This window comes from Misgurnus anguillicaudatus, chromosome 20 (genome assembly GCF_027580225.2).
Source record: "Misgurnus anguillicaudatus chromosome 20, ASM2758022v2, whole genome shotgun sequence".
In the NCBI taxonomy this organism is placed as follows: Eukaryota; Metazoa; Chordata; class Actinopteri; order Cypriniformes; family Cobitidae; genus Misgurnus; species Misgurnus anguillicaudatus.
The window spans coordinates 26316643-26343374 of NC_073356.2; the positions used below are offsets into that span (position 1 = coordinate 26316643).

Below are 26732 nucleotides of genomic sequence, written 5' to 3' on the forward strand. Positions count from 1 at the left end.
AAGCGGGGCATTTATTTTACAAAATTTAGCGCTTTATTTTGCGTTCAGACCAGCTGTGGTAGAGGCGTCAAGCACAAGCGATTTCAATGTTAAGTCAATGTGTTGACGCGTGTCTGGAGGTCTGGCGGCGCAAATGAGGCGTTTAGTGCGGCACGGTAAGACCCGATTCCGCATCATTCGCGCAAATGCCGCGAATTGAGCGTTGCCGCGGTAAACACACGAGTTGAAAAATGTGAACTTTTGCGGAAAAACGCGCCACATTTACCAATCAGGATTTAGCAGTGACGTGAATTTTAGAAAGCGAGCGGAGTCACAGAAGCCCCTCCCATGACGCGATTTTCACGCACGAATGAAGAGAGTAAACTCAAAATGTTCAAGCGGCAAACTAGACGCGGTAGAAGGGATTTTGACGACCCAAAAGCAGCTGGTGTGAACCCACAGTTACTCACTCTAGATTACTCGCGGGATTTAACTTTGTGTCATGCTAAGGTTTGAGGTGAATAGCGGGTGCTTTCGAGGGAAACGCGCCGCCCATATCGCGCCGTTCGCGCCACCCATATCGCGTCATTCGCATCGCCCCCACGCGAGGACACTTCTGATCGCGTCTTTGCATTGACTTTGTATGTAATCTACTCGCGCAAATCGTTGTACTCGCGTCTGGTGTGAACCCACAGTTAGTAATTTACAGTTCACCGTATACGTTCCTTACCCTGTAATAGGGCATACACGCCAAACGCAAGTTCAAGGTTGTGCGCGAGTAAATTACATACAAAGTCAATGTAAAGACGCGATCAAACGCGTCCTCGTATGGGGGGATGCAAACGACGCGACACGGGCGGCACGCCAGCCGCGAAACACGCCCCATTCGCCTCAAACTTTGCCCAAGTTGAAAACATTGAAATCGAGCGAAAAATTTGCACGACACAAAGTGCAATCCCGCAAGCAATCCAGAGCGAATAATGCTACGTACACTCCAAATGCGGGGCATCGCGTTACTTGCTCTAGATTACTCGCGGGATTTAACCCGGTGTCACGCGGAATTTTTCGCTCGACTTGAATATTTTCAACTTGGGCGAAGACGCGTTTGAGGCGAATAGCATGTGTTTTCGCGGCAAACATGCTGCCTATATCGCGTCATTCGCATTGCCCCACACAAGGACGCATCCGATCCCGTCTCCGCACTGACCCTGAATACAATCCACTCGCGCAAATTGTTGAACTTGCATCTGGTGTGAACACACAGTAATGTGATGCCCCCGTTTGGTGTGTAAGTAGCATAAGATGAGCTTTTAAACCCCAAAGTCTCTTCAAAAACCTCTTACAGGACAATTATTCTGTCATGAGATGTGCCTGGACGAGTGCCCGATAAGACTGTTATGCCTGAATAAACATGAACATATTGTAATAGTTCAATATGCATACATGAATACTGTCAGCAAACTCCAGAGAATAACGCTCTTTCTGTTCCTACAGGTCTTATGTCCTCTAGTTTCCCACATGTTATCACACTCTTTAAATCCTGTTTGGTGGGATTTGTCGTTTTAATGTTATCCTTATTTGCACACGTGATGTTGACCACCTGTGTGTGGTACTCCTCTGTCTTTGCTGGTCGATCTCTCTCTGGGCTATTAGGCAAATTTTGTCCATTTTCCTTTTCGATCGTCTCACGTCCTCTTCTTTCTCTCTCGATCCTTTCCATTTCTCTCTCGATCGTTGCCAGCGGAGTTATCTCTCTCTCTGGAGTCGTCTTGCTATTTAAGTTTCTTTTGTTTCGACCTCTGAGGGACAGTTTCTGAAAAACACAGACAGCTCCTTTTGAAGATTTTAAAACAGTTACAGTTTCACCCCTCCTAGACAGCTCTAAGCTATTTTTAGGCAAATCTTTTCGTATTGTAAAAATAAATGTTTGCCTTTGTCTGTGCCGTGTATACACACCGTCAGCTCTCTCTTCTTGCGAGGAAGTGTGGGTCTCTGGAGAAAGAGGATCTGTTTTGTGGCCAGGCTTCCATCACTAAGACAGAAAAACAAAAGCGTGCTGTATAAATAAAATTTTTTAAAAGAAAAGCAAAATATTTGTTCTTTCTTTATCATTAAAAAAATCTTTAAATAAGGTTTATCCAATTTGCAATATTTACACTGCAAAAAAAAAAAAGATTTTCAAGAAACAAATTTCTTAGTATTGTCTTGTTTTTAATAAAAATATCTAAAAATTCTTAAATTAAGATGCTTTTTCTTGATGAGCAAAACGACCCAAGAAAATAAGTCTAGTTTTAGACCAAAATTATCAAATTTAAGTGATTTTGTGTATAAAACAAGCATAAAAAATAAATAAATCTGCCAATGGGGTAAGCAAAAAATCTTAACATTTTTCTTAAATACTAAATTAAAGAAAAATTTGCTTACCCCATTGGCAGATTTTTTTGCTTGTTTTATGCACTAAATCACTTAAATTTGATATTTTTGGTCTAAAAACTAGACTTATTTTCTTGGGTCGTTTTGCTCATCAAAAACATTTTAATTTAAGAATTTTTAGATATATTTACTGAAAACAAGACAAAAATACTAAGAATTTTTTTTGAAAATCATTTTTAGCAGTGTATATCCTTAGCTACACTTTCAGAAAAAAAGCTACAAAAGTCGTCTCTGGGACGGTCACCTTTAAAATGGTTGAAAATATGTACCATTCAGGTATGGATACAGTATTGTACCAATATGTACCTTTAATATGCACCCTTCAGGTACACATATGTGAAAGCATATTACCCCAGTGACAACTTTTGTATCTTTGTGTACTGTAACTTTACCAGGTCTTGACTGAGAATAAGACTTTAATATAAAAGTAAGACCTTTTGGTTTTGACGACAGGAGTGGGAAGCACACACATCAGTCTCCATCCGTACGGAGCCAGAGACTGAAGCAGAGGAATGTAGTCTGTCTTCACAGCAACACCCTGCAGAATAATCATTTAAACAACATGAAATCATTTCACTAATGTCCTATTGTGTCCAAATCTGCCCATGCTTTTAAAAGTCGGGAAGGCAATTCATAAGCAGACAGGTGTAAAATGTACCACAAATAAGAATAATTCGTTTTTAAGAGCTCTGCTGACTTACATCAATAACAGTCCATTGCTCGACTACAATGGCATCGTATGCTCTGGCTGATGTGACATCACTAGGGGCACTTTGGAAGATAAAAACACTCTCCACTGCGAACGAGGATGCTAAAGCAGGATAGAGAAAAATATTACAAATTTAATGTTAAGAAGTGGTGCCTATTAAATTAAACTATATATTCATAACCACTCTCAGAAGACAAAGGTGCAAGAGTTGTCACTGGTACCTTTTAAAAAAGTCCTAATACATGCCAGTATGTACCTCTAATGTGTACCTTTGAGGTACCAATATGTACTGATTATTCTGAGAGTGTAAGAAAAAATATACTGAATATACATGTGGATAAATTTTACATCACGCTTAGTTTGAAGTTGTTGATCATGCCCGTAGTATACTTTTTATTATATTAATAGTATACCTGCATCAGCTCCCAGGTGAAAGTAGCCATCGATGAGCTGGGCGCCACTTTTGAAATGCTGGGTCATGTGATCAAGCCAGTGGGCGTCAACCGAGCTAACAAGCCCCGCCTCCCGTTGCACCTGCAGTGGAACCCTCAGAGAAAAGAATTTGGGCGATCCTGACAGAACCGTTGTATGGTTATACAGGGCAAAGACTTGCACCCCTGCACATATAAAGAAGTAAATGTGACCCTCCCTGGACTAACACCTCCTACCATTATAGGAGTATCAAAGTTTGATTTCAATTATTTGATTTCAGCTAACAAGCCAAAGAACACAGAAATAAGTTTTTATAAGCTGTCGACCCCAAAAAACGAGCGTTTAAAGACACAAAAATGGATACAGCAGGCAACTTTTCATAGTACTTCTATTACACTGAAAAAAAAATTCATTGAATTTAATCAATCTTTTAAGGTAAGTGGTTACAATCAAGTTATTAAAGCTACATTTAAACAAAAAAGATTAGTAACATAAAATAAAATATAAAACTTTTGTTTAAATGTAGTTTAAATAAATTGATTGCAACCACTCACCCCAAAAAAATTTATTAAATTCAATGAATCATTTTTTTCAGTGTAGTAGAACTGCGTCCACTATGGGGAAACGTAGTCGGCGATCCACTTTATTCTCCTTAAAGGCTGGGTTTTACGGCTCGACAGCTTATAAAAACTTATTTCTGGGTTCTTTGGCTTGTTAGCTGTACATATTGTCACACAGCAGCTTTTAGGCATTATTCAGTTTTTTGTTATAAGCCAGAAATGACAAGGAGGCGGCTTGTCGCAATACAAAGTCAATGGAGACGGTTGGATTGATTTCCCCCCCGGTGGGCGTGGTTTTCAAATTTGCATAACGGCGCTCTGTCTCTATGACCTTGCTCAGTCAATATTGAAGATAACACGATTATATTTTCACACAATGTTTTTTTTTTTACATCATGAAGGATGAATTTATGTAGAAAATATGCACTTGCACTATACAATGCATTGTATATGGGACATATCATGATGTATTTCAAAATTTAAAAAAATTAAATAAGTTTGATCATTATCTAAATAAATTATCTATAAAACTTTTTTGGGGATGATGTTGTATATCTTAAACCTGTTACAATGTTTGATGTGAATATCTTGGCTCAGATAAAGAGGATAAAGGGCGATATAGATGGACACTCCACTTTTTTTTAAAAATATGCTCATTTTCCAGCTCCTCTAGAGTTAAACATCTGATTTTTACTATTTTGGAATCCATTCAGCTGATCTCTGGGTCTGGCGTACAACTTTTAGCATAGCTTAGCATAATCCATTGAACCTGATTAGACCATTAGAGCATTGCGCTAAAAAATAATTGAAGAGTTTCCTATTTAAAACCTGACTATTCTGTAGTTATTGTGTACTAGGACCGACGGAAAGTTAAAGTTGCAATTTTCTAAGCCGATATGTCTAGGAACTATACTCTCATTCTGGCGTAATGATCAGTGACTTTGCTGCGGTAACATGGCTGCAGCAGGCGTAGTGATATTACGCACTGCCCGAAATAGGGGACTATTTTCAGGCGCTGTGTAATATTATTGCGCCTGCTGCAGCCATGTTACAGCAGCAAAGTCCTTGATTATTACGCCAGAATGAGAGTATAGTTCCTAGCCATATCTGCCTAGAAAATCACAACTTTTCATTTTCTGTCAGTCTTAGTACATGATGTAACTACAGAAGAGTCAAGTTTTAAATAGGAAAAATATCGAAACTCTTTGGTTATTTTGTAACGCGATGCTAATAGTCTAATCAGATTCAATGGATTATGCTAAGCTATGCTAAAAGTGTTACCGCCAGACCCAGAGATCAGCTGAATGGTCCAAAACGGTAAAAATCAAATGTTTAACTCTAGGGGAGCTGGAAAATTAGCATATTAAAAAAAGTGGAGTGTCCCTTTAATCCTAAAAGCGGGGTGGACGATATTTGAGAAATGCTTTGGAAAAGAGAGTCGGCCGAGCACCAAAACACCAATCAACAGTAAGGGGCGTGTCTAGTAACTGACATCGTTGCCTGGGTTGCATATGTGTGGGGCGGGTCTATCAAAAGAAGGTCCAGATTCTATTGGGGTAGGGGCGTGTTTGTTTAGGTGATTTCAAATGTCAACATTGGCTTTCAGAGATCGTGCACCCCACCTTTAAAGAGATTTGTTCATACGCCCCATTAACTTCCATAGTATTATTTTTTTACTATGGGAGTGAATGGACTCATGATCGCTTTGGTTACAAACATTATTCAAAATGTTCATCAGAACAAAGAAATGTATACAGGTTTGTAACAACATGAGAGTCATAAAATTATGACAGAATTTTAATTTTTGGGTGAACTATCCCTTTCATGTAAAAAGCTCAGATGCAAAACCATCTAAGTGAGTCTGAAATGTTTTCTTGTTATCATATATTCTGCCAACAGTGGCCTTAGGTCTGGATTTAGCAGATTTAAAGTGAAAGTATTTGATGATTGTATAATAGGTGCCAACAGCATTTGGTTAATATCATTATCTAATTTTTCACTAAGATTCTGCGGATTTTTGCATCTGAGCTCCTCAGCCTATGCTTTTCCACCAGCGTTTGTTTTCTTTATTTTATCAGACTGTGCACTTACGATTCAACATGTGAGCGGTTTCAATGCGCTGCTTGTGTTTTTCTTGACTTCTGACCTGCTCTCTGTTGTCTGTTTGCTGGTTTTCTGCCAAATCACATCTAGGCAGCCGAGACTCTATTTTAGTACTCCGGGCCTGATGCGTCTCTGGTGCACAAGAGCTTACTGTAGGCTCATACGATTGCAAATGATTCTTTACATCCTCATCACGTTCATCATTCAGATATTGACAATCTGAACACTGATGAATGAACGGATTCTGATTGTTCCAACACTGACTGCTCTCGGTGTCTTGCATTCGCAGGTTCTGGTTCATAAAGTCTTGGTTTTCTAGATCAAACATAAGATTCTGGTTTCGATGATACTCATTTGTATGGTCCTCTTGTTGGCTTTGCTCGCTCGGTATGATGGTTAGAGGTCTGCTGTTGCGATGCACAGAACAAGGACTGGAATGCAAGGATGAAAGCTCATCTGATTCCCAGTGACCGAGGAAATACGGATTCCCACCCGGCTGCGGCAAAAATCCCACAAATAGATCACCCTGATCAGCCAGGTCCTGCACCTACAGAGGTCCACCAAAACCAAAAAGAATGTGCCAAATAATCTGCCCACCAAACCTTGTCTAATTATTACAAACCATGAAAATAAACAGATTCTGATGTAAAATAATTAATTTATACATTAATGGCATCCCATAGATGTTTTTAAAAAGAAGCTCTGACAGGAAACGCTAATGAAAACCATATTTGCCGTTCATCACACTGTCACGCAACACACACATATATGTGTAAATCTTAAGTAAATGTCACACAGCTCAAACACATACACATTCAGTCAAACACCCGCTTATCTCCAGATAAATGTAATTACTGAAAGGCGACAGGGTGACTAATAGAACAGCGTCTGAATGTGGGGTGTCAGTGTCTATGGAGCAGTCTGTCAGCTTATGTTTTCTGCTCTGTGAGCCGCATTGTAAAGAAAAATAGGGCCTGGTTTGAATTAAATGGCTTTTTGTGTCATTTTAATGGAGTGATGACATTAAGTATGATTCACACTTAAGCTTAATACTGTATATGTGTGAATTAAAAAGATGTATGCGAATGTCCAACCTTTTTCACATAGCCCTGTATAACTTCTGCGTCGGGTTCCTGGTGACCTAAGTAACACACGTCAGTCGCAAGATGTGGACCCATCCAGTTAAGCGAACTGCCGTCGGAACCGCTTAAATGAAAACATAAGACTATTTACTGGAAGCAATACCATGTTATCCTCCAGTCCAAAGTATAATGTTTTTAAAATAGCAAATCTTCATTGTGATCTTAAATGAAAAATGTTACTTGGCTGTAATCTTTATATACTGTGTGTATATATATATATATATATATATATATATATATATATATATATATATATATATATATATATATATATATATATATATATATATATATATATATATAAATAGGTGAACAGGTGTTCAGTTGTTTCTTGAAAGTTGAGGTGGGCTTTTGCTGTTGTGTTTAGTGTGGACACAGGGGAAAAAGAACATCCCCGAGGCAAACAGAGAAAAAGAAGGAGGAAGATGTAGATGTGTCAATGTTTACCTGTGCGTTTCTCTAATAAGCACAGCTCGATGTAACTGTTTCTGAAGGTTAGCGCTAGCAGGGCCGTCAGCATGAACGATTGGATGGACAGCAGCCAGTATGAATCCCTTCTGATATAACTCACACACCTGTACTGGAAGCTCTCTCACTGAAGACAAACACAACAGTGAAGATACTGCCACCTCTGGAAAAAAAGAGAGGAAAGAGGATTAACAATGAATAATGTATATATATATATATATAATGTATATACTCAAAAATGTTACTCAAGTGAAAGTACAAGTACTGAGTGTAAATTTTACTCAATTAAAAGTAAAAGTATCTGGCCAGAATAATACTTGAGTAAAAGTAAAAAAGTACAACATTAAAATTTTACTTGAGTATTAAAAAAGTAAAAGTATCAGGAAGAATGAAAACTAGAGATTCTTGTTTAAGCTTTAATCTCTAAAAACATGAAGTGAATGAAACACATACAAGGTTTTATCCTGCTTTACAACTGTTTGTATTTAATTGTATTTATTTATACCACGGGTCTGTTGAATGCTGCATTCTGATTGGCTGAGAAATGTTCTATGGGTGTTGATTCTTTTTCTGTAAACCGCACACCTAACTTGTCAATTGTTTTAAAAATAGGCACCAGAGCAATGTTTGTGGTAACCGTGGTATAAGTGGAATAATTGACTCCGGTCCTTTGAATTATTTGAAAATAATGCACACCTGCGTCCGCTTCGCGTCGTGCCGCATTACCACCTTGGTGTCCATTATTTTCTTATTATACCACGGGTCTGTTGAATGCTTGATTCTGATTGGCTGAGAAATGTTCCATGGGTGTTGATTATTTTTTAATAACCGCACACCTAACCTTTAAAATGTCTTAAAACACTTCATGACGGTTTCAAAGAAGAGAAAAAATTTTCATCATCAGATGAACTGTTGGCCAATTCCTTAGAATGGTCCAAAGGATCCAGAATGAAATACATTTAAGTTAAACTGGCCATCAGCACAATTCATTTGTTTTGGTAAGAGCAAGGGAAAATAGAGTGAATTAATCTCTAAAAAATAAGTAAATATGACTGTAAATAAAATTGTATGGAGTAAGAACTTTTTTTTTCTTAAAAAATGTAATTAAGTAAAAGTATTGATTGTTAATTGTACTCAAGTAAAGTAAAAATCCCCCAAAATAATACCCAAGTACAGTAATCAAGTAAAATTACTCAAGTACTTTACACCTCCAGACAATATATGAAGAGTTTGGTTCCAAAACCAGACAACTCTGTTTTTTCAAAAATCCAGTTTATTGATTGTGCATTTCAATTAATATCAATCAAACAGCAGTTGGTTTGTTTTGATTTAAGCCTTCATAACTAAAATACAGCTAAGTAGCACAGTAAAACACAATAAAAACATGAAAACGTAATAGTTTTACATCTCATTTATCTCATATATTATATATGAAGAGTTTGGTTCCAAAAAGCGATAAACGCCTTTGTTTTTATGAAAAATAAAAAATCAGTATTGTATCTGGTCAGGGTTAAAAAGTAAATTTTTAATTTTATGCAAAATCCAATATCCGCCGTGTTATTCTGTCATCTTTTCTCCCTTTTTAACGCCAGTCCTCCTTCTCTGCAGAATACAATAAATCCGCTCAACAAACCATTCCACGCATTGTAAACAATAATGGATGCACGTTGAATTTACATGGAATCCTAGTTTTCCTCATCTACTTTGTACTTCGTGATCAACAAACAAACAAAAACAAAATACTACTTTGATGGCATTGATAAACCTGTGGTGGTTATCTGTGGCAGGGAAGAAACGTATCAAAATCTAATAATTTACACGAGAGGCACTCAGGAGACAAAAAAATGCCGGCTGTTGCTTGTTCTCACACGACAAGCTTTTGTCATGCTAACACATTGCCCCCAGGGGATCTTATTAAAAACTTTTCATTATTTTACTCGAAGTCAACGAAAATTGAGCAGGACCAAAACATTTTACAGCTGATCGCTTTAAAAAAGGTTCAGTGACAAAATCCCAAGTATAACAGCAGCAATGACAGTGTTCTTAATATGACAAAGTAAGTGTTTTGATTAATGCCATTAATGTTTATTTTTATACCCAAACCTTTGACTTGTATGACGATATTACTGATCAAACATTAAATATTACACATATATGGTTTAAAAAAACAGATCCTTGTGTCAGTTTTCATGTCACCATATTTGCATTATCCAATATGTTCGCTCTCAACCCCCCAACATTAAGAAAAAAATGAGAGATGCATGAGGAAGAACATAATGACAAGATGATGAGAAGAAAGGTGCGAACCATTTCATTTAGTCATGTCTGTCGAGGAATGTGTTAACATGATCACTTTCTGACACTCTTGTGCAATGCAACTAATTTAAAGAAACACACATACAAACTGCAGAAATACAAATACATCCAGGAATGTAGATTGAAGTGGCTTCACATGCAATTAAGCATTTCTTAAATCAGCAATTAAACCTCATATTAGAGATCAATACTTAAATCTTTAAAAGGGGCAGAGGTGAGGTATAATCTACAAAGCCCTTGACTGTAATCAAGTTTAAGAGGTGTAAGAGACAAAATTGTAATGAACTTGCTTCCACTCTGAGGGCAGCCTATTAACATTTCCACAGTCTTGGTCATATTCACAAAATAAATAAATTTTTGCACCTGGCAGACATATTTATCCAAAGCAACTACAGTGTTTATTACTACAACCCTGTTTGTTTATTGGTCTGGCTGGTGGCTAAAGTGAACTTTATTTGAAGGGAGGTTTGACAGCCAATCTGTATTTAAGATTGTATACATTAATTTTATACAGCTCAGTGTAGTTTTTGACACGCTTTGATTTAAACTAAGGTAATCTAGTTGTTGATTATTTAGCTTGGTATCAAAAAATTATCTACTCTGAAAGGACTCTGAAGTTACATTTGTTCCACGAAAGCCATTTGTTTACATTGTTACTGCTGAAACCGTCTATTGGTTAAGCCATGTGTGTGAATTCTGTAAGATTATATGAATGAAATCTCCTATGACACACACACACACGCACGCACCTGCGCGCACACACACACAACCTGTTTGCAATCATCAGGTAGTGGTATAATTGCGGAAATGTCTTAAACTTTATGATGTCTATTACCTCCAGAAAATGAACTTTATTAACCAACACATGATGGGAAAGGCCCGAGGACACTGTATGCTTCAGTTATGCATGAGAAAATGAGAAAGGAAATGTGTTTCTGTTTGTGTAAGGCCAACTTACACAACATTTCTCTCCTCCTGAAAGCCCAAATGTTAGTCTAAATTTATCACATGGAGATTTGAACATTAAAAGGTAGAATTTACCCAGTGGGGGGTGGAGGATAAGTGTTTGGGTACACAATCATTTTCAGGAAAATGCAGACCTCTGTATCCTTCAGTCATAAATCCTTACAATGAGACACAAAGAATCTTCACATTCAGCTAAAAATATCCACATATATTGTATTTCTCTCCCGATGATGAATCTGTTCATAGCATTCATATTTGGATGCCAAACTTTTTAGATTTCCAAATACACTGAACTGAATAGCGTTCTTTGTGTGTCAACAAACACTTTCACTATTTCATTGCTCCTGTATGGCTCATTGGTAGAGCATTGTATTAGCAGTGCAAAAAAGTCATGGGTTTGAACCTAGACAACACACATGCTGATAAAAACGAATATGCTGTAATTCAAGGTAAGTTGCTTTGAATAAAAGCATCAGCAAATTGCATAAAATGTGTGGGTTTAAATTATTGCTGCTTGCATTATTGACTATTGTTTAAAAGGGACATATCATGAAAATCTGACTTTTTTCATGTTTAAGTGCTATAATTGGGTCCCCATTCTATCAATCTAGAAAATGTGTAGTTTTGCTAAACCATTCTCTGCAAGCATGTGATAAAATAGGTAATTGAAATTTGGCTCCCCTTGTGATGTCAGAAGGGGATAATACCACCCCTTAATCTGCACTTTCCAACCACTGCACTGCCATTTAGTGCAAAGATCAGCTAATTTGCATATTAAAGGACACACCCAAAAACGGCATATTTTTGCTCACATCTACAAAGTGGCAATTTGAACATGTTATAATAAATTATTTATATGGTATTTTGAACTAGAACTTCACATATGTACTCTGGGGACACCAAAGATTTATTTGACATCTTAAAAAAGTCTTTTGAAATGTCCCGTTTAAGCCGTCACCAGGTGTCATTACCATGCCACAATTATTCTGTTCATTATTTTGCATATTGTGTATTATTATGTATAAAATGATCATTTTGTATGCATTCTTGTAATAAAAATTGTAATGTATTTCTAATGAAATGCATTATTCCACTGCAAAATTATTAATTATGGATCTCTTTAAAGTTTAATGGCATGTAATTCTGATTGAGCCAATGCTCAAAATGATTCCTTAACTAAGCATGATAGTAGCAAATCTATTACACTGCAACAGATAGCTGTCATTGCTCCTGCTGTGCTGACCTATCAAATCTATCCGTTATGACCCTCTAAATATTGATATCACATAAATATTAAAGTGATTGTTTATGATTCATAAGAACGAGGGATTCTTGCAGTTTATGGCTGTGATGTGGGTTCCCAGAGGGCCTTTGCTTATTTTATTTTGTAATATCCCGACAAAGATTTGAATTATATTATTTATGGAGACCGAGTCAAATTAAAACAAGACTTTAGCCATAAATCCGGTTCAATCCCACTCTTTTTCTCCATCTCCCTCTCTCTCTTGCTCTCTCTCTTTCTCTATCTCTCTCTCTCTCTCTCTCACACACACACACACACACACACACACACACACTTACACAAATAAATTTCAGATCTTAGAAATAAGCCCTTCAATCTCCAAGATCAGATAATCCGTAAAGGATGGCTGATGTTTTCTCTCTCTCTCTCTCTTCTCTGGTCGTCTGTTATTTTATTTCTGTCAATCATTCACACTCATTAAGTCACTTATCGGTTCTTTCAATACTGATGCCCTTAAACAAGCAAACAAACAAAAATATTCCGACATCTCTGACTCACACCCATGCTGTCACAGGCAGAATGCCTTCAAACTCTTACTGTGCTGTCTGTGTCTCTTTAGGCATCAGTGAATTTTACATATAAATGACCTGCCTGTCTGTCTACTGATAAGCACCTAAAACAGAAAGCCTGAAGATCTGTGTGTAGGCCTATGTGTGTGCTGCCCCAACAATCGCCGGTTCTTAAATATTCATCATATTTGCTCAATGTCACACTCACATACACACCTGAAAAAACACACACAAATACACTCAAATTATTTACATAGACAGCATACGACTCCAGGCCGGATCCGCATCGGATCTGCACTGGAGCTGCTGGCTTCGGCACAGATCCGGCGCGGATCCGGCCAAGAGTCGTCTGCTGGCTCCAGAAACACAATTGCAAATAGCATTAAAAGTGATGAATAAAATGTACGTATTTCTCTTTTATTTTCTACTTTTAAAGGAACAGTATGTAGGATTCTGGCCAAAACTGGTATTGCAATCACAAAACTTGTGGCCAATACACAAAATGACAACATAAACATCAGTTGAGGGCTGCAACTCCACTTTTTAAATGACAATATCCTGGCCAGACCACCACCACTGTAAGTATTTGAAATGAAAATGATTTCTTAATGTCTAGTGACATATCATGGCCATTTTATGATTAATTGATATAAATTTCTTACATACTGTTCCTTTAAGTCTTAAATGTCCCATTCTTTTTGTGTTTTGAAGCTTTGATTGTGTTTACAGTGCGCAACATGTGTTCATGTTTTACGTGTAAAAAACCGTGGTATTTTTCACACAATTTATTTATCTGTATAGTGCTGTTTTCACTGTCCTAAAAACGGGCGATGTTTTGTTCTATGAAGTCCCTCATTCAGAAATATGTATCGAGTTCTGTATGTGTAGTTTATTTAGTGTGTTGTGATCAAGCGTGCGGCACAAGCCCTGAAAAGTGAAGCCAAAACGTCTCGATCGCCCCCCAGTGACTGGTCCCAGTAGGTCATAAACCCCGCCTCCCCATGTAATTCAATGGTACTTGAGACAAACAAAAAATTATCTTTTTTCCGAAGCTGGTTTCTGTCATTTACTGTAGTTTTTATCAAGCTGATGTAAATTTAAATGTTTGTTTTTAAAATAAGTTTGTGTTTAGTATTTAATGATATAAAAACGGTGGTGTCACGTCATGATTGACAGCTGTGATATCGTGTGATATGCGCATTCTGCGAGACCAAGGGCGGAGCCTTGCTTTCGCGGCTTTACTTCCTGCTCACTACTGTGCAGGACTGGTCCCGAAATCGCTACTGCGCAGACTCAAGACCCAAGATGTCAGCGTCGTATCGGGACACTGGCGGCTTCACTTTTCACCGATGGAAGAGAGCGAACAGGCGTCGTGCATCTTTTTTTACAGTCTATGGTTGTGATTCGATAGCAGCTGAGCTTGCCGCTAGCTTAGCTGGCGACAGACATATTCCTGTGGGTGGAGTTTAGTCAAAAAACTGTCATTAAAGCAGGAAGTAGAGGGCTGTAGTCCAAACCGGCCGTTCGCTGTAGGCTTTGAAAGGCGACTTCTGTTAAAGAAAATATATCGCCTGGCAGGGAACTTTGAGCTTTATCATTTTACAGGTATTATTTATGCTATTATAGCAACATTACACACTAACTGGGGTTTAAAAAATGGGATCAGAAAGAACATGACCTTTAATCCAACAAAATTGTGTGTCCAGTCCAGGCCTGCTTTTAAAAGAATAAAAATTTCACTGAGGTAAGAAATAAACATGATTCAAAATATTTTCTTCTTCCTAAATGTATGTCATTTAAAGGATATATTATTATTTTTACTGAAAAACAAATCACACATCCTGATGAAGAGGATTCTTTTTGTAGTATAGGGATTATGGTCACATCCCTGTAATTACATCCAGTAATGGTCTGTATGCCGCTATGCTTTCAAGTCATTAAAATGAGCGGACCTGTACCTCCACTTCAATCTGTGTCTTATATTTTCTCATATCCTTTTCCTCTGAATCCAGCAGGATCCATTATTGCCTCTCTTGAAGCGCACTAACAAAAGCAGCATTAGTATATTTAGAAACATAAGCCCTCAAAGAATATACACGGTTTGGATGCTTGCTCTCTCTCTCTCTCTTTCTCTCATCAAATCTCACACTTTTCTCCTCCCAATTTTACACTTTTATCTGAAGGTGAGCTTTCTGAATTTGTCTATGCATAGCAACATGAATGTTGTTTTGAATTTTTCTGAAATACCTACCATACGCCAATGTACCACCAGCTAAACCAGCACCAAACCAGCAGGGTTCAGCAAGGGAATTATCTTGGTCTATGCTAGTGGTCACCAGCATGCTGGTCTTGCAGGTAAGCGTTTTTTTCCAGCAGGGAACACATATTGATAAAATGAATGCTTTGTAATGCACTGTATGTCGCTTTGGATAATAGCGTCTGCCAAATGCATAAATGTAAAATATAAAGAAGCACATTTACCTTCCTTTCCTAACAGAAAGTCCAGGTAATGATATGTGTAGGCCACTCCACATCGCGTTTCCACCTGGGCTCGTCTGAGGGTGGAGAAGATCTTCCCTGGAGCTTCATCTGAACCACGGGGCTTGGGTAACTTACAGCCCATCTCTTTACTCCCACAGAAAAAGAAAATGAGATGAATGAATATGGATAATTTGTCTAAAATATTCATTTATTCATAGCTGCATTATTGATTTAACTGATTGCCTTGGCAGAAGCCCCTAATTGTGATGCTAATTAAGTTTGATTGACATTGAATTAGAAACTGAGCATGTGCGAGACAGAAGGAAGGGCATGGCGGCATCTCTCACAACCCAAAAAACTACTCAGGTACACGCATGTGCGCGCGCACAAAGATTTGTCACAGGGTAACACAACACTAAGGCTAATTGGAAAGTTAATCAACCTTCAAGCATCAACCTTCAACACAAACATATTCACAAGTCATTTCGTGTCATCTACAATGCAGCCTTTTGAACGTGCATGCACCGTCTCCTTGGTTACCAGAAGTCGCAATCAGATAACACAGTCAAAGGACTTCATATTTGATCTGACTACACAGCCAATCAAACAGACAAATAAATTAACGTGTGACCAATACTAATAGGCATCACATCTAGAGTATGCTAAGGTGATGTGACAGCTGAGTCCCGGCTGCCAGAGCTAACACAAACCATCAGGTACGGGTGGTTAGACGGCAACACTGCCGTGTCAATGTCTGATGAGCCAGAACAGGTGAAACCGAGAGGAACCGGACAAGCTCAGTCACCGTGACAACAAGCATTACCCGTGCGGTGATGACATCATGGGGACATAGGGAGGGATGGATGGCTAGGGTTATGGATATGAAACAGGTCATGTTTTAGAAGACCTAATTATAAGTAAGACACTTAAAAAAGTATAGTTAAAGGAACAGTATGTAAGAAATTTATATCAATTAATCATAAAATGGCCCTGATATGTCACTAAACATTAAGAAATCATTTTCATTTCAAATACTTATATCACTGACAATAGTGGTCTGGCCAGGTTATTGTTATTTAAAAAGTGGAGTTGAACCCCTGAACTGATGTTTATATGTTGTCATGTTGTGTATTGGCCACCAGTTGTGTAATTGCAGTATCAGTTTTGGCCACAAGTTTTGTGATTGCAGTACCAGTTTTGGCCACAATCCTACATACTGTTCCTTTAATATTTGAGTTACTTTTTAAAAAAAAGTAATGCGAGATACTTTTCAGTTTAATTAATTCAATTTAAAAATAAAATAATGTACTGAATTAAACTGAACATATTAACGTAAAATTGCGGGAACAGTTTAAATCAGAAACAGAGATAGCAGGCCAGAGCTTGACATTTTTGCGATCATAAAAAACATCAAGGCCTGAAAGAGATCAAGCCTTAGCCAAGTAAAAAAAGTAAAAGTAACTTAAAAGTAACGTAAGCATTACTTTCCATAAAAAGTAACTAAGTAACGCAATAAGTTACTTTTTAGGGATTACTTTTAAAAGTAACTTTCCCCAACACTGGGCTTTCACACTTGTGTTCCCCAACCATGGGTACCTGAAAATTTGCATATATGACACCATGGCATACTATCCAAAATACCACATTATCATGGTACGAGGTAAAAAAAAACTATATAATGCTATGGTACTTTTTGTTGTAAGACAAGGACCAGAAACCACATCACATATTCTTGATCGTCCTGACTTCAGTATACACAAGAATGCATGGAGACACATTTATAACTCCCACATATGAATGGAGAACGTCAGGAGTGGAAAACAAATTGGGATGCTGCAGAGAGAGAGAGAGAGAGAGAGAGAGAGAGAGAGAGAGAGAGAGAGAGAACTGTTCATAACAGTTCATTATTTTAGGATCTCCCTCATTTTAAATCCAATTTGAAACACTGATACTTCACCTCACAAACACACACAATTACCTCTCCATTGTTCTTTCAGAAAAGAGAAAATATCACTTCAGGTGTGATAAAGGCTGGTTATCTCATCCAAATCACATATTTGTAACACTTTAGTATTTTTCTTACAATACATGACTGATTTTAATCAGTTTTTCATAATTAAAGAGTCATTCATATATTGGGAATCTGTGGAAGACAACAGTATGATGCCAATTAACACAAAGGGAAAAAAAACGTATCTTTTATGTAGTATTGTATTATTATCTTCCTAGCTTCAACCTCACGTCCTATAAACATGGCAACATTATGTACCCCACTGACAAAACGTTAAATGTTCTTTCATAAGTTGCTTTGGACAATGCATTTACTTTGAATCCTATCTATGCTAGAATATAAATATACTCAGAGCTGTGTGTCTTCACACCTGTGATGTGTGAAGAAGTTAATGCTGAAGTCAAGCATCCGGTTCCACTCCGGCTTTCTTCACAAACCTGACAATCACATCATTACTGAGGCTAATCAGCCAGTAAGAGACCGACGGCTCGGACCACAGGTTTGCACAAAGTTACTGAAACAACGGTTCAGCTATTAATAATACAGAATAAAGTTTCTCTAGAGACCCTTAGTGTATCTCCTACTGAGTTCTCAACAGGTCTGAACAAATGTTACACTGTGCTCATATCTGCAAAGATATTAAATTCATCTATTACACGGCTCGTTGGAATGCTTGATTCTGATTGGCTAGTCACGATATTTGCTGGTTTGTTATTTCCAGATAACAACTGCTCAAAACTAATAACCAGGACCGGATTATCCATAGACGGGATTGGGTGATTGCCTTTGGGCAAAAAAATCGGTCAACATACCTCACATCTCACTCACGGGGTCAATAAGACATTGCAGAAATGAATGATAGAGAGAGCGGGAGAACTTCTAGTCTACATTAACAAACAAACAAAATAAAATAAAAACATTATAAATTAGGTTCTTAGTTCTTAGATATCAGGTGCCCAGGTCAGGAAAACTGGATAGAAGATGAGAAACGTATACAGTAGCCTATATGCCACTTATCTCATTACAATATTCAATCTGAATAACACTGGATATAACTAACTGTAAATAGTTAAATAAAATGCACTATTAACTAACATGAATAACTGTATTGGCATTAACAAACATTAAAACAGTTTTGCTCATTGTTAGTTCATGTCAACTAATGAATTTACTCAGTGGTGTAGTGCAGGGTATACGCAGGTTTATGGAGTATATACCCACTTCATTATTTGATGGCATGGAGTATACCCACTTCTACTTTAAAAACATGTGGGTATAAATGAAGAGCAAATCCACTTCTCCAGGCAACATTACACCACTGCATTAACTAATGTTAACAAATACAATCTTATTGTAAAGTGTTACCATATTCTTTTAAGGACCACAGAGTTTTACATTTACGCAAATGACAAAGCTGATACTCTATGAAACATGAAATGAAAGAACTCATACAGAGATACAGAAATTCACACATAATGAACATGAAAAACACATTTAGTTTCTCTTCAATACAAAGACACATACACACTCTCATACTCAACATATGAACCACAGACGCATGTTACACAAACGCACAGCACGTTTCTCACACTACACACTTCCTGCACAGCTCTCAGCAGAAAAAAAACACATTGAGATATTCACGCACAATAATCTCTCACTGTGATAAGCGTGAAGGGGGAGCGGAAGAATAAGGAAACAGAAAGATGCGGAGCTAAATTTAGGTAAGATGATAGGGAAGGATAATAAGTTGAGAGCACACCGACTGCAGGTGGTGGTGGGGAGAGTTCAGGTAACCAGCGGAGACGAGATATTGTCAATGTGATACAATGAAGGAAAGCTTGAATTATTCTTTCAATGTCTTGCTCTTACAAAATTAAATCTTGTACGGTATATCAACCGCATTCTAATAAATCCTAGTGAAATACTATACACTATAATATACATTATTGTCTAATATGCGTGTTATCAACATTTAACTATGTTTTTCCGACGAATTAATACATACCTCTTCTCAATGCGTGCACTTAATCGTTGTACAGCGCGTTCATTTTGCCTAGCACCATTCATTCATTAGGATCCAAACAGGATTCCTATTTAAAACATGAGTAGATCCTTTTTTTACTTTAATATTTGTATTGTGTGGTATATAAAACCATAAGTAAGCAAAATGGTAAAATGAGAACTATATTGTATGGCGGAAGAGCACTTAGTTTGCAGCACTTCAACCTCGTGCGCAGTAATATACTCCTGGTTTTTTTTGGACGTGTACTTCATCGCTGCGTCAGAAAACTCAAGGCAGTGACTCGTTGCCTCGCTGCCTCATGAGGAAATGACTTCGGAGGCATGAAGGCAGCTCGGACAAAGACTTTCGGACACACTTCAAAGGCAGCGTGTTTGAAATATAAACAGAGAGCGCCTTTGTGATAACTAATCACATATTTGAAAACTACAATACTAATTTCTCGCTAGAAATGCAATTAAAATGTGTAAAAAGTGAAAATCTACCTTTATTTACACTAAATGATGGTCCAATCGCGTACTTGGCCGCCATTTTATTTTTTCGAACTCGACCGGGCTCGACCAATCACATTCTTAATGTACGTCCACGCATAGTTATCTCAGGAGACAGGAAGTAAACCAAACATTGAATTCAGACATGCCTTGATGCCTTCCTGCCTTGGAAAGCTGCCTCAGAAGGCAGCAATTTAGAGTTTTCGGATGCAGCCCATTGCGCCCGAGGTCGAAATGCTGCAAACTAAATGCTCTTCCGCCATACAATATAGTTCTAATTTTACCATATTGAGCTTACTTATAGACCACACTATACAAATATTAATGTAAAAAAGTATCAACGCAACTTTTGTCAAGTAAAATCACTTAGGGGGAGATTTCCCGGACAGGGTTTAGATCAATCCAGGACTAGCTCTTATTTATATTAGGACATAAGGGCGGTTTCCCGGACAGGGATTAGACTAATCCTAGACTAAAATAAATGTAAGAGCTGTCCAAACTGAAAACAACTTGCACTGACATAAAATACAATGTCATTTGTTTTGTCTTAAAATTCACACAAGTAATGGGTTTAGTAAGGCATGTTTGTTAAAACTAGTTATATTATCCAATTAAACTAAGGCTTACCAGTAGTCCTGGTTTAAGATAATCCCTGTCCAGGAAACCACTCCAAGATGTTTTTAAATTAAGACATGCATTTTAGTCTGGGACTAGGATAAGCCCTGTCTGGGAAACCGCCTCTTAAAGTTTTCCTTCACCTGCAAATAGTCCTGACCGACAGTGAACAGCAACAGAATGCTTTACATGTGTGACCCTGGAGACAAAGTCGCCCATGTATATTTGTAACAACAGCCAACAATACAATACATTGTATGGATTTTTTTAATGACAAAAATTATTAGGAAATTGAAGGCGGAGTCCACGATGTTTGAAAGCCAATGTTGATATTTGAAATCACCTAAACAAACACGCCCCTACCCCAATAGAGACAGAGCGCAGCGCGTCACAACCTGAGGGCCACGCCCACCGGGGGGGAAGGCAGTCCAGCTGTCTCCATTGACTTTGTATTGCAAAAGGCCGCCTCCTTGTCATTTCTGGCTTATAACAAAAAACTGAATAATGCCTAAAAGCTGCTTTGGGACAATATGTACAGCTAACAAGCCAAAGAACCCAGAAATAAGTTTTTATAAGCTGTCGAGCCGTAAAACCCAGCCTTTAAGGAGAATAAAGTGGATCGCCGACTACGTTTCCCCCTAGTGGACGCAGTTTTACTAATAGGAGTACTATGAAAAGTTGCCTGTTTCCATTTCTGTGTCTAAACGCTCGTTTTTTGAAGTCGACAGTTTATAAAAAATTATTTATTTATTTTTTTGGCGTGTTAGATGTACACCTTGTCACACAGCAGCTTTTAGGTATTATTCTGTTTTTAAGTTTAATCTGTAAATAAGTTTTTATAAGCTGTCGACCCCAAAAAACGAGCGTTTAAAGACACAAAAATGGATACAGGCAACTTTTCATAGTACTTCTATTAGTAGAACTCCGTCCACTAGGGGGAAACGTAGTCGGTGATCCACTTTATTCTCCTTAAAGGCTGGGTTTTACGGCTCGACAGCTTATAAAAACTTATTTCTGGGTTCTTTGGCTTGTTAGCTGTACATATTGTCACACAGCAGCTTTTAGGCATTATTCAGTTTTTTGTTATAAGCCAGAAATGACAAGGAGGCGGCTTCTCGCAATACAAAGTCAATGGAGACGGTTGGATTGATTTCCCCCCCGGTGGGCGTGGTTTTCAAATTTGCATAACGGCGCTCTGTCTCTATAGAATCTGGACCTTCGTTGAAAGACCCGCCCCACACATACGCAACCAGGCAAGGATGTCGGTTAGTAGACACGCTCCTTACTGCTGATTGGCTATAAGTGTGTTTTGGTAGTCGGCCCGTCTCCTTTTCCAAAGCGTTTTTCAAACATCGTGGACTCCGCCTTCAAGTAAAGATCACATTCCATAAAGACAATATTTAAAAAAAAAATTACTGTAAAAATAGAAAAAAATATTTATTATTTATAGTGTGTTGCTAAGAAATTAATTTGGACAACCTTAAAGGCGATTTTCCCAATATTTAGATTTTTTGCACCCTTAAATTTAGTAAAAAAATAGTTGTTAAATAGTTGTAAATTGACCCTTATGGTCTTGTGGTCCGTGTTTTACTGTAAATAAAACACAGCTATTGACCAATCAGAATCAAGGACTGGATCTAACCATTTACATTTAGGCATTTAGCAGATGGTTTTATCCAAAGAAACATTAGGAAACAATAAAGTGATTTTATAAATTACATAAAACTACCATGTACCGTAAATACTATTATACATGGTAAACATTCAGTAACATGGTACACATGAATCTATCATATGAAACCAGCATTGTACTTTGTAACAGCCACAGTACATTTTTGTAAAGAAATATGACTCAATTGATAAAAATGCAATTCTCTGAAATGGTTGCACTGAATGAACATGCCAGTAAATTAAGGTCTGTGAGGATGTGACAGTCAGGGTGTGAATGTATGTACATGCCTCAGAGAAAGTTTATGTAGAGGTCTGTAGGTTGATATCGCAGGAGCAGCCCGGCATGGTAGAATATGAAAGTTGATGATAGCACATTCCCCTCACATTTCACAGGTTCATAATCATCTCTTACTCTATTTCTCCTGCTTTCAATCTCTCAACCCTGCTATATTTCACTCTCTCCCTGAGTTTGACTGCATAGCCTGTCACTCATATATCTATGTGTGTACTGTATGTGTGAAATATCTTTTTGTGGCATTCAACTTATTAGATACTATCAAGTAAGAATATATAGCTGTCCTGAGGCGGTTTTGCTTTTAGTCAAGGGTGAAGCCAAATCTTGACTTTAGGCAGAAATGTAGCAATCAGTGGAAAAGCAATGAAAGGTAGACAAATTGAACTGATGATACCTGTTAAAAACACATGGCCATATCATATTGCCTCAACTGGTAGAGGAGGGCACAGATTCTGGCATTGCTGCAAAAACCATTTTTAAAAATTGTATTTTTACAAAACATTAATGCAATACTAATGATTACATTTGTATAAAGTGCAGATAAATGTGACCCTGTCTGTGAAATCCAGACTGAAGTCTCGTAATCTAATTATGAGATAGGAGCATCAAAGTTTAATTTCAATGATTTACTTTAATCTTTTACATGACCTTACTCACTCACTATTAAGGTTACATTTAAAAAGCATTGCAGTAAACAATTGCAAAATCACTTAAGATGCAACTGGAAACATTGGAAATAATGAGTCAAAGTGTAAAAATGAAGAAACTAAAGCACACATTAGGGGTCGCTGTGGTTCATGTGATCACATTCAAACTTGAGTCCCACTTAAAGGGGCCATGGCACAAGATTTTTTTTTAAGATGTCAAATAAATCTTTGGTGTCCCCAGAGCACATATGTAAAGTTTTAGCTCAAAATACCACATAAAAAATTTATTATAGCATGTTAAAATTTCCACTTTGTAGGTGTGTGCAAAATGTGCCGTTTTGGGTGTGTCCTTTAAAATGCAAATGAGCTGATGAAATTCAAACACTGATCACGATGATGGTGGTTTGTTGCATCTAAAACTCAATTGTGCTTTTCTCTGCACTAAATGGCAGTGCTGTGGTTGGATAGTGCAGATTAAGGGGTGGTATTATTATAATAAGAGCTCCTTATGACATCATAAGGAGAGCCAAATTTCAACGACCTATTTTTTCATGTGCTTGTAGAGAATGGTTTACCAAAACTAAGTTACTGGGTTGATCTTTTTCACATTTTCTAGGTTGATAGAAGCACTGGGGACCCAATCATAGCACTTAAACATGGAAAAAGTCAGATTTTCATGCCATGGCCCCTTTAAGTGATTATATGGACCTGAATACCCCCCATGTGTGGCAGTCACATGAACCACAGAGACCCCTTGTGTGCTTCAGTTTCTTCATTTTTACACTTCGACTTTAATTATTTGCAATGTTTCTAGTTGCATCTCAAAGGGACATATAATGAAAATCTGACTTTTTCTATGTTTAATAGCTATAATTGCATCCCCAGTGCATCTATCAACCTAGAAAATGTGAAAAAGATTGACCCAGTAACTTAGTTTTGGTAAACTATTTTCTGCAAGCATGTGGAAAAAAATAGGTAATTGAAATTAGCTCCCCTTCTGATGTCACAAGAGGGATCTTATTATATTAATACCGCCCCTTAATCTGCACTATCCAATCAGAGCACTGCCATTTAGGGCAAATATCAGCTCATTTGCATTTAAAAGGACACACCCAAAAACAGACACTGGAGACACCAAAGATTAATTTTACATGTTAAAAAATTCTTGTGAATTTTTTTTCACCCAACAACGAAAATTCTGTCATCATTTACTCATCCTCATGTTATTCTAAACCTGTATGAATTTCTTTTTTCTGATGAACACAAAATACGATATTTTGAGAAATGATGGTAAACACACAGCATATAGTGTCCATTGACTGTAGGAAAATAATATTTTGGATGCATTGTGATAAATCAAGAAGAAAATATTTAGATAAAGCAGTGTTTCTCAAACTTTTTCAGCCCAAGGACCACTTTATCTTCCAATTTTTTCTGAGGACCACCTAACAGAATCCCACTCTTAACACGCCCCCAAAAAACAACAAAATAGGAAGGATAAGCTAAATTTAAGTTTAATATGCTGTTTCAAGTCAAAAACTAATTTTTTAAACACAAATGCAATGCTATGTTCAGAAATGATTATATGAATTTTATTTCATTTGAACAAGTAAATGTGAAATGAGTTACAGCTAAATATGAACAACAAACTGCACATATGAAAAAAACTGCAATTAAACATAGTATAACAGCCTAGGTCCCACTTAAAGGCGGAGTCCATGATGTTTGAAAGCCAATGTTGATATTTGAAATCACCTAAACAAACACGCCCCTACCCCAATAGAATCTGGACCTTCTGTTGATAGACCCGCCCCACACATACGCAACCCGGAATTTGATTTGATTTGATTGGCTATAAGTGTGTTTTGGTAGTCGGCCCGTCTCCTTTTCCAACGCGTTTTTCAAACATCGTGGACTCCGCCTTTAATGTCATTCCAAAGAGCCATTAGTTTAAAACTGAGGTGGTGGGTATATGAAGTCTATGGTTGTAACTATGGTAACAATAAAATGCTGAAAAAAATGTTCCCCTTAATGTCCAAAATCACTGAAATTACAGGGATTTTACACATGAAACAAAAACTAGTACATTACAAAACTAATAGATCTGTGGATTTTAGCTGCTTTCAGTTGACGCTTGATCCTTCTTTTGACTAATCTTTGGTTTAGCCAACCAATCCATTTTTATATTAAAACAGAAAGGCAAGAACTGATATCACAGTTTTACAAGTGCATTAAAAATCTACTTAAATAAGTGACGATTGTATAAACACTTGCCTAGTTTAGGTCATCTTTTGGCGGACCACTGGTGGGGTTTGGCGGACGCGAACCACACTTTGAGAATTACTGAGATAAATGATGGAAAGCACACAGTTAACGGTACCCATTAAATTCCATCATATTTTTTTATTCCTACTATGGAAGTCAATGGACACTATACGCTGTGTGTTTACCATCATTTCTCAAAATATCTTCTGTGTTAATCAGAAAAAAAGAAATTCATACAGATTTAAAACAACATGAGGATGAGTAAATGATGACAGAATTTTCATTTTTTTGGTGAACTATCCCTTAAAGTGATTTTGCAATTGTTTACTGCAATGCTTTTTTTAATTTAACCTCGATAGTTTTAATACTGACTGAGTAAGGTCATGTAAAAGATTAAAATTAAAGTGAAATCAATTAATTTAAACTTCAGTTTCTTCCTTTTTACTTTTACTTTACTTAAAGGGTTTTGCAACTAAATACAAATTTGTTAAATTACAATGAAATGACAAAAGTGACATTCATGAAAATAAGTCATTTCAATTACGGACTAATAACCTTTTCATTGCCATTAGAGTAAAATGACTGAACCTAAACATAAAAAATGCTCATTTACAAGAAAACATGTCAGACGCACAGAAGGTTTTATAGGAACTGTATAAATAGCATATTTTCGACAGCTCAACATGCATGATGATGAAAGTATGAAAATCTTACACATGCGCTCAGATATTCTGTTTGAATTAAGAGTGAGCTGAAACTTCAAAGTGACAATCTCACATGACATACAATACTCTGAAAATAATTGATGTATTGTACATTTCTTACAGGTTCACTGAGAACATGCACACAGAGGGGCAAGTGTGACTATCGAGCAGTTGAAAGAGAAAACAAGAGAATTAGAAAGTTTACAGCTAGGTTACAGATACTATAGACAGTCATTAGTAAAGAAACCATACCTGCTGCTCTTTGGGGATCTGCTCACTGGAGACGATGTCGAACTCGATTTGTCTCCCGTTTCCTTCAGTCTTTAGATCTCTGTAGTTATTCTTCTGTTTCTTTCTTCTCTCACAGTGTGTATGAGTGAACTGGAGGCAGGTGCGAGCAGATAGTGAGTCAGCTCTGACTGCTGTGTCTGTGTCGACTCTCAGTCAATCCAGTGTGAGTGTGCACAGCCTCTCTCTCTCTCTCTCTCTCTCTCACTCGCTCTAATTGAAAGTGAATGATCTCCACCGTTTCCAATTGGCTTTGCTTCCTCACATAAAAAATACTGCTGTACACTTTTGTATTTCCTATAGTCAATTGTAGTATATAGT

General features: G+C 37.3%; 1 protein-coding gene across 4 annotated transcripts; it reads right to left on the bottom strand.

Annotated features, from left to right (window-relative positions):
- Window positions 1–245: 245 nt before the first annotated feature.
- Window positions 246–26584, bottom strand: rftn1a (raftlin, lipid raft linker 1a). Of its 4 annotated transcripts, none has more exons than XM_055220170.2 (10): window positions 26376–26583; window positions 15402–15550; window positions 7806–7989; window positions 7311–7422; window positions 6205–6763; window positions 3535–3693; window positions 3114–3223; window positions 2847–2950; window positions 1936–2011; window positions 246–1792 (listed from the first exon to the last, which is right to left on the bottom strand). In XM_055220170.2, exons 2-10 carry the CDS (start codon window positions 15541–15543, stop codon window positions 1433–1435), a joined length of 1806 nt encoding a protein of 601 aa, XP_055076145.2. In that variant the 5' UTR covers window positions 15544–15550; window positions 26376–26583; the 3' UTR covers window positions 246–1432. The 4 variants fall into 4 exon arrangements, with proteins under 4 accessions (XP_055076145.2, XP_055076144.2, XP_055076143.2 ...); XM_055220169.2 differs by having other exon boundaries at window positions 3535–3738; window positions 15402–15545; window positions 26376–26581; XM_055220168.2 differs by having other exon boundaries at window positions 3535–3738; window positions 26376–26581.
- Window positions 26585–26732: the final 148 nt, after the last annotated feature.